At 52.1% G+C, this 8,824-nt stretch overlaps 1 protein-coding gene across 6 annotated transcripts; it reads right to left on the reverse strand.

Moving 5' to 3' along the window:
* Nucleotides 1-61: 61 nt before the first annotated feature.
* On the reverse strand, nt 62-8,440 carry PSRC1 (proline and serine rich coiled-coil 1). Of its 6 annotated transcripts, none has more exons than XM_027096296.1 (8): nt 7,227-8,440; nt 6,784-6,843; nt 6,635-6,692; nt 5,754-6,195; nt 5,280-5,394; nt 4,941-5,189; nt 4,524-4,617; nt 62-786 (listed from the first exon to the last, which is right to left on the reverse strand). In XM_027096296.1, exons 1-8 carry the CDS (start codon nt 7,450-7,452, stop codon nt 540-542), a joined length of 1,491 nt encoding a protein of 496 aa, XP_026952097.1. In that variant the 5' UTR covers nt 7,453-8,440; the 3' UTR covers nt 62-539. The 6 variants fall into 6 exon arrangements, with proteins under 6 accessions (XP_026952097.1, XP_026952098.1, XP_026952100.1 ...); XM_027096297.1 differs by lacking the exon at nt 7,227-8,440 and adding an exon at nt 6,993-7,192; XM_027096299.1 differs by lacking the exon at nt 62-786 and adding an exon at nt 3,705-4,359 and having other exon boundaries at nt 7,227-7,575.
* Nucleotides 8,441-8,824: the final 384 nt, after the last annotated feature.

Consider the following 8,824-nt stretch of genomic DNA (forward strand, 5'->3'; position numbering starts at 1 on the left):
TTTTTTTTATACGCTGGAAATTGACTCCCCTTTCCCTCCCCAAAGAGGATAGGACCTCCCAGGATGCTTTCCCAGCCTCTCCTCAGTTTCCCATCTGCTGTGCCTCTGGGAGGAAAGGGACTCTTGGGGGACCTGCCCCTCGTTTGCCATCACCAAAAGGAAAGGACAAAGCCACATGCACCCAGGGCATCAAGCCCTGCGGGCCGCACCGGGCAGGCCTCAGTGCGGTGAGGGCGCAGGGCCGAGGGCACTCCTCACCCCGCCTGTGCCGCCCCTTCCAGGAACTGAAAAAGCCCTGTCCGGAGAGGGGGCAGAAGGACTCAGCGCCCCCAGACCCCCAAATGCTGCATGAACACATTCTGAAGGGAACCCATGCCCCTGGGTGGCGGCCGGGCCACCCCAGCCCCTCTCCTTTCCCTGGACTCTGGCCATGCACTGCAGCCCAGGTGTTTGCTCAGTTCGCTGACCCAAAAGTGCTTCATTTCCCTGCCCGCCCCGTGCTGGGGAAGGCCAGTCATGTGTTAAGTTGAGCTTCTTTGCTATTGTGTGGGTGGGACAGGGAGGAAGAGGACAGATGGGGCTGGCACGGTTGCCCCGTGCTGTCTCCAGCCCAGGTCTCCAGTCTGGGTTCCAGGGTCCACTCGCCCTCCTCTGAGACCAGACAAACCCCACTGACCTGCTGTGGCCTCTGAGACATGTTCTATTTTTATCCCCTTCTTGGAATTGGCTCTCTTCTTCGAAGGACCAGGTCCCTGTTCCCCTTTCTCCCCCTCACCACCCAGCTCCCTGCGAAGAGAGAGTTAATATATATTTTTTATTTATTTGCTTTTTGTGTTGGGATGGGTCCAGTCCCAGGGGGTCTGATGTGGCCATCAGTCAGGTGGGGTGTGTACCCAGCAGTCCTGGCGAGGGGGCCTCAGGCCCTTCCCCTTGCTCCAGGCTGTCATCTCCCCACCTCTCCCTCCCTCCTCAGTTTTGCCAACTGCTGTTCATCTGAGTCACCATTTATGCTGAGCATGTATTCCAGACTTGTCACCCATTTTCCTCTGGAGCAGGTGGCTAGAAAAAGAGGCTATGCGTAGAAAAAGTGTTCCTATTTCTCATTTGTAAGGCTGGTCTCTGGCTTTTCTGCCATGGATTCTTTCCCTGGCCTCTCCCCTCAGCAATCCTGCAAAGGGTTAAAAACTTAACTGGTTTTTACTACTGATGACTTGACTTAAAAAAATACAAAGATGCTGGATGCTAACTTGATACTAACCATCTGATTGTACAGTTTGATTGTAACTGTAAATATGGTAGCATTTTGTGCTTTGTTTTTTTCAGTTCTCCATGCCACTGAATAAAACTAGTTCTCTGCGGGCTGAGCACTGTCATCCTTTCCTCCTGTGTGGGGCCCTCTCCTTCCAGCGTGGGGAGGCCTGGTCGCTGGAAAACACGAGCAGGCAGGGCCCTGGAAGGGCCAGGTCAGGGGACTCAGATATCCTCTCGACACCCCAAGCAATGTCCCCCAAATAGCCTCAGTACTGAGTCCCGTCCTGGGAGCAGAATTCAGGAGGCAGGGAGGGCTGAGAGGCTGGTGGGAATTGAAAGGTGCCCAGTGACTAGGTACATCCTAACTTCATTCCTCTGGGCGGTCTCGTGCTTTTCCCCATCGGAAATGAAGCAACTACTCATACTCTAGCCAGCTGTGTGCTCTGCCACATTACTTCTGTTCCCAAGTTTTGTGTTTTTCGAAGGTCTGTTCAACAAACTAGATAGGGAGTTCACATGGGGGCCATAGAGGGGAGTTGTTAAGAACACAAACCCCGGAACCAGACTGAGTGACTTAATCTCTCTGAGCCTTAGTTTCCCTGCCTGCAAAATGAGGATGATAATGATTTGTGCCTAACTGAGCTTTTATGAGAATTAAATGAGTTGACATATGTTAGCACTTAGAACAGTTCACACTGCATAGTAAGAGACCAAGAAACCCTGGCTTCCTTCCCTGGTGCTACTGGGGAGGGGGGTGAAGATAGAGTGCATAAAGAGAAAAGACAGAAAGCTCGACCCAAACGGAAGGAAGTAAGCAGGTAGTGAACTAGAAGGGCAGCCGTGGCAGGCAGGCCTCCTCCCCCGCAGATGCTGCCTCCTGAACGTTGCTTAAACAGATCTGCAGTGGGATTGGAGGGGCAGTTAACGACACCCTAGACTGACTTAAAGGGCGAAAGGAACATGCCTTGCCTTGTCCTCTTCGGCCACCAGGTGGCAATAGCACGCGGGTCTGCTGCTTGTTTTGCCTCTGAGGACCCACCAGGGCCTGGCTCACACGCAGGCCACACGAACATGCCATCTGCTGGCCACACCTAAGCGTGTGTCTGGGCTTGCTTCTGTCAGACACCAGTGCAGGACGCGGTTGGGAGACGCACCCGAGGTCTTCCTGCCCCTGCCAAATGTTCTCCAGAGCCAGACACTCTGTCTGTCTCCACACACCCTCCCCCAACTCAATGCTTGGAATCCCAGAGGCTCAGGGAAAGGTGAAAGTGTAGGCAGCTGTCACTGCGATATAGGTGAATGTGTTAAATGAACCTTAACATCAGCTATAAAAAGAAGAAAGCCACGGGGAGGGGGGGGCCTGGCCCAGGAACAGGGGAAGGGCCTTTTAGTGCCTCAGAAGGGGGCCTATCGGCATGTAACCCTGGGGGGGCGGGGCACGAGCTGGAACTCACTCCCTTGGCCCAGTTGCTTGACTTCCTTAAGTCAGGGCCTGGCCTCCAAGGAGGAAAAGTCCTCTCAAAACTCGTAAGGAATTGGGCTGGTTCTGGCATTTCCAAGAATCGAAGGCTGTGAGAAAAGGGAAACCCCCTAGTTAATCTGTTAAATGAATCTTTTGTCATTCATTTAACAAACACCCCCCCCATCTTGCACTCAAATATTTTTTCAATAAATGAATAGAACTCTCCACCACATACAAATCACAACACTAGGCACTGCAGAGGTTTATAAATCCTGGCGCCAGCCCTCAAGTCTAGTAGGGGTAAGAAGAGGAGAACACCAACAATTCTAAAGACATAAGGCAGAACATAACAAGGTGCTCAGGCATCTTCTGCCTGAGGCAATCAGCAAACCTGAACACCAGGGTACCCACCCGAGGGCCCCCTCATCCCATAAGTACAGCAGACAAGATGCTGAATTCCTAGGAGTATCCATTCTCTTGCCAGGAAAGGACATGCACGTTTAGAATATAAATAATAATTTACCAAGACCCTGGTTTGATAGCCTCACATACTGTGAATTAAACTCTACTTAGGGCTTCCCCGGTGGCGCAGTGGTTGAGAGTCTGCCTGCCGATGCAGGGGACACAGGTTCATGCCCCGGTCCGGGAAGATCCCACATGCCGTGGAGCGGCTGGGCCCGTGAGCCACGACCGCTGAGCCTGCGCGTCCATAGCCTGTGCTCCGCAACGGGAGAGGCCACAAGCAGTGAGAGGCCCGCATACCGCAAAAAAATAAGTAAATAAACTCTACTTAAGTTGATCTGGACCTTCTAATAACATATGAAGCCTGGAAATGCCTAGAAAAAGGCAGCCTGCTCCCATCGAATGCCAACAAGGGGGCTAGTCATAGCCTGATTAGCTGGAATCTCAAGGGCCTAAGGCCTATTCAGACCCCTGCCTGGGAAGCCCATCCTGGCTCCCTCATTGGAATTACACAGGAGTTTACTCTAAATTTGTTAGACATTGGAGCAGGATTTACTTCCACATGTATTCAGAATATAAAAATATACTCATTTTATTTTAGAAAAATGCAGACCAATGGAGTAAGCTCATCATAAACTGGCCTGTTAGGAGTCATAGAATCCACAGGAAACAAGTTCTGGAGACCAGATGCCTGCCTCTGCCTCTCCAAACAGGCCTGAGTCCAGCAGAGGATGTTATTCAGGAGGACTGCTCCTTGGAGAGCACGGAGGTTAGCTACAGAGGCCATTCACATGTAAATGTCCATCGAACCAAAGCCTGGGATGAAAATCAAACTCTGTGGAGCTAGACACAAGAATGGGGGTGGATGAGGACAAACCACTTTCGAGCATTTCTTATTTCCTGTTTAACTTCACCACTGGGAGGCAACCTCTTTTTCCTATCTTGTTTCAACTGAGAGTTTGATTCCCCTCCAGCTCAACCCGAATCCACCCTATCTCCCATGGTCTCTACTCCTGGGGCACCAGCCATGGTGGCAGCTCTTCCTTCTGTCCCTGGGCCAGAATCTGCTGGAGTCAGGCCTGCCTCCAAGGAGAGAGCTTGGGAAGCTGAATACAGAGGTGAGTCCAGGCAGTGACTATAGTAGTTTGCTACTGAATTCTTGCTTGCTGTCCTGATCTCTTTACCTAAAGAGACAGAAGAAGGAACTGCTTTAAATAGCCCTTCTTTCACAAGCCCATTTGTCACCAGCTGAGTTCAAGTTCAGGTAGAAATGGGACTCCCTGCCCCTCCAGGCTCCCCTTGCCATCCCCATCAAGGGAGAAAGAGACAGCATCTCAACCTGTCTTACCTGGTAGGTCCTGGGACTGCAACTTTCCTGGGGGGCTGCAGATTGCTGCGACCGGCACCAGGGATGGGAAGATTTGGTCGCTGAGAAACAGGAACTTGATGGGTGTTAACGAAAGACATGAGTTAGCAGAAGGTTCAAGTGACCTTCTCAAAAAGAAATACTGGATGAAGGTAGAGTGAGTTTGGGATTAGTGCCTTTCTTCCCACCCAAGATAAAAAACATATGGTATTTGAAAACTGAGGCTCAAACTCTGCCCAGGCCCACATTCTCTCCTTAACTCAGCCTTCCCATCTTCAAACAGAGCTGTAATGAGGGTGGAGAAAGTCACTGCTACCAACTCTGGGAGGGTGCGTTCATGCTGGGCAGGGGTAGGTATTCTTCCTCCTGATTTCTTATCCTTATGGCCATTCTTCTCACCTCTGTGCCCTGCGGCACTTGGTCTTGGAAGTCCTTTCCGAGCTGGCAGGGAATCTGGAGGAAGGGCACCTTTGCTGGATGGTACACTCCGGCTGGTGAGTGGCATCCTGCTGGCAGGCCTGGGAATGGCCGACGGAACAGGCAGTCGACTGGAAGGTTTAGCAGCTGCTCCCTGTGGCCGAGACAGGCGCTGAGAGTTGCTGGTAGAAGGCTGTGGAGCCAAGACTGGTCTGACAGAGGTAGGTGGGCCTGGTGGAGAGAAGCAGAGGAATTTTAGGGTCAGCTCCGCATCCTCCCTCCTCCCACTCACCCACAGCTTTGCTGCCCAGGTCTTCTCACTTGCTGTTGCTCTCCCACTGGGCCCGGCTTTCCCCCGGACTGGAGGAGTTGATCGGGCAAGAGGAGAAGATGCTGGGCTTTTGGATGCAGGGAACAGATTGCAAGTGGGCGACTCCTGAAGCACAAAGAGGGGAAAAAAAGGACTAGAATGGAAAAAGAATCTGTTCTGCTGGCTGATTAAGGGACAGAGGTGGAGAGCTGCCTAGATCCCAGTGAGGAAGAGCAGAAGTTAGCTGCCAACATCATCATCATCATCACCAATGCCATTTATTGAGAGCGGACCATAAGCATTATAGAGCTCTCGCACAGACGCGGTGGTAAGTGCTTTGCTTATGGTACCTCGTTTAATTCCAACAGTCCTATGAGGTAGAATTTGACTATCTCTATTTTACCAACAAGGAAACTGCTCTATGCCTGCACTGAGTCAGGCACAGTGTCGGGGGCACACATCTAACCCAAACCCTCTACACTCACCCTCTTCATGCTGGAGGGCCTCTTTCCAGATGTTGCTCGAAGAGCCCTGACTGACACCTTCCTATCGCTGCTCCGGAGTCGGGGTGTCAGGCTGCTTGGGGAGGGAGTGCTCCGAGACAAAGAGCTCACGGTGGGCAGCAGGTCTCGGACAGGACTGTCCTTGAGCACAAAGGTCTCCCGCCGAGGGCTGGGCTTCACCCTTCGAGGCCCCGGGCCCTCACCGGTGTTCTCCCGCTCCTGCAGGGCACACTGTTCCAGATGAGCTGCCAGCCGGTTGGCTTCACTGAGGATTTCTTCCAGCTTCTCTGGGCTGAGGGGGCCTAAACTGAGCCTCAGACTCTGGGGGGCGGGGGCCACTGCATTTGGATCACTTCGATGGGAGAGACCTCGTCGGAGGGGTTTCTCCGGAGTCACCGACACTGCTGTATCTTCTTCCTCTCGACTGAGAAAGAAAACAAATCAGGCACCATGCCCACATGGAAGAGAGCAGGAGACTACAAGGGAGACTGGGCAAAACCCCCACTACAGAGCTAGGAACACAACCCCAAACCCTGATACCCGTGCTGGCTGTGAGATCTAAGTGATGAGACAGCCAGTTCTAGGAGGCCTTCAGCACTTACTGACATTGGGAATTATGCCAGGATGTACATGAAGCAAATCCACTTACGCTTCTTCTTAACACCCTGAAATCTCGTTCCAGCTTATCCCTTCTCCCCTTCCCCAGTAGTGTCATAGGGGGCGAAGTCAACCAGCCACCCAGAAGCCCCAGTGCACCCAACCTTGCTAAATTACCAATCCAGACCTAAGGCCAATAATTCAGCAGTAAGGTGTTAGAGACAACCATTGTTGGAAGAAGGTAAGTAGGATAAAGAGTCTACTACCTGTCAGATGGTGACAGCCCCCCAAAGTCCAAGGTCTCATCTGCTATAAACTTTACATCTGTAGGGGAGGAGAGAAGGAATGCCAGCCTTTGGTCCCTAACACGGCTCTCAATCACAGGGCCTCATTCTTCCCTCCAGCGTTTCCTTACCTTCTTCTAAATCTTCCATGTTCCAGCCAGCAGGAGCAAAAGTCAGCTTAGACCCCGGAGCTGGAGAGAAAATATACCTTTCCTCAGGTCTCCATCCTGCCCAAGGCCTCCCAGCTAGACTCGGTAAAAGCCAGGGGCTGGGAGTCACTATGGAGGTAAAGCAGGCGTCCCAGCAGCAGCACCTGCCCCTGTAACTGAGGTACTCTTACCTCCGGAGCAAGTGCCGACAGATGCCCCATCCTCCCATCTCCTTCCGCACATTGGCCCCCGCCCCACTGCGACCCGACCTCTTCGCGCTGGGGCGGTCTACGCGCCCCACCCTCCTCCCCAACATCACCCTCCGGGTTCTTCCTCTCCCCAAGCCACCTTTCTACTCTCCGCGGCACCACGCCCACACCACACCTCCACGCCACCCTCAGTTTTCACTTTCCGAGTCGCCTCACCTCCCGCGGAAGGTGTTTTCCTCCCACAACCTTGTCCAGGGAACCCGCTCCGAGGGGGCGGGGCTCCTTTCGAATCTCTCAGGCCCCACCCACTCCTACCACACGCGCTCAATGATTGGTGAAGGCCAGCATCCTCCGCCCTTGTGGGGCGGGGCGGTGGAAGGGTAGCCGGCCGGAAGTCCGCAGGTGGGGGCCGAGTGGAAAGCCGTTCCAAGAAAGGCTTCATTTGGAGGGCTGAGGCGAGGAGGCCGCGAGCGCGCTTGCTTGCCCGGGAGACCTTGTTCGGCTTCCCTCCCGGGGCCGGGCCTGCGAGGGGCGGGACCTCGCGGCGACGCGCGAGGGAACGGGCCAATGAGTGAGAGTTTCGCGACCTGCCGTCCCCCTCTTCTCCGCCCCCTCCTTCTCGTGCGAGGCAGAGCTGAGCTTTGACGCCCCTTGCGGCGGTCGGCCCTAGAACTAACGCTCTGCCTGAGGAAATTCGTTTTATTGGGCTCACTTGGCTCACTCCATTCGGAAGCGCAGTGTTAGCCTGATCCCTCAGGTGTATTCACGGAAGCAACTAAACATTTATATTTTAGGTATATTGAGGTTCTCTAAGACGTACATCTTCCATCGGCTTTTTAGGCGAGAACATTCGGAACCTGAGGCATCCAAGGTGTGAAGAAAACTATGGGCTTTTCAGACAAGGAGATTTGGGTTCAGATTCAACCGTGGCTCCTCTGTTGACAAGTATATTGAGTATCTTTGACCTCTCTGAGCTTATGTTTGACCCCTCGCTTATCTAAGAGGATCGTGACCGTCGCAGTACATGGTTAGGAGGATAGTTATGAACATCAAGTTTTATACCGTGTGCCTTCCTCTAAATTAAAAGCTGTGGTGCAAAAAGCTTAAGCCTACTTATTAGGGATTTTCTTTGTTGTTTCCAAGGTTTGCCTGTGAATAGACTGGGCCACCAGTCTTCTCAGAAATATTCTAAAATTTTTAAGTTAAAAGTCCCAAAAAGAATGGTTGAAGAGCTTTCCCGTAAACAAAGAGCCTAAGCTTTTAGTCCCCAGAGTTTATGACCATTATTTTGGCGGTTTATAGGCTTTTTGTTTACTTCCGAGTTTTTAGTTGTGAAGTTGAGGTGGTGAGGTTGGCAGGAGTGAGATGTTACAGTAATAAATGCCACAGGGAGCAAAGGAGGCTTGGAATTTAGTGGTGTGATAAGGGAGAGGGTGGGGAGACCCAGAACTTGCAAGCTTGTGTGAGGAAAAGCTGAGAGAAGAGGATTGCCTCTTTTTCCGTAGGTTTCCTGGTGACAGTGGAATTTTAGTTGCTTGCAGTTTTCAAATTCTTTGGAGGTAAGAAAACCAGAGCCAGTAGCTTCTCTCTCTTCAGGCAGGTAGTGGAGATCAGAGGGAAAGAAGCTGTTAATTAACTGCATTCTGTCTTCCCCTAGGAGCAGCCTGAGTAGGGAAGTTCTTCACCCACCTTCAGGTAAGCGGAAGAGGCAGTTTTAGCAAGTTGGAAGTTAGTTTCTTCTAAGGAAACTCATCTCCAATTTTCTGTCACCAAATTATGATTTTGAAAGCTGTTGAAGAAAAAAAGCAATGGAC

The sequence above is a fragment of the Aethalodelphis obliquidens genome, unplaced genomic scaffold, assembly GCF_003676395.1.
Source record: "Aethalodelphis obliquidens isolate GAN/ISIS:26980383/991018 unplaced genomic scaffold, ASM367639v1 scaffold100, whole genome shotgun sequence".
Taxonomy (NCBI): Eukaryota; Metazoa; Chordata; class Mammalia; order Artiodactyla; family Delphinidae; genus Aethalodelphis; species Aethalodelphis obliquidens.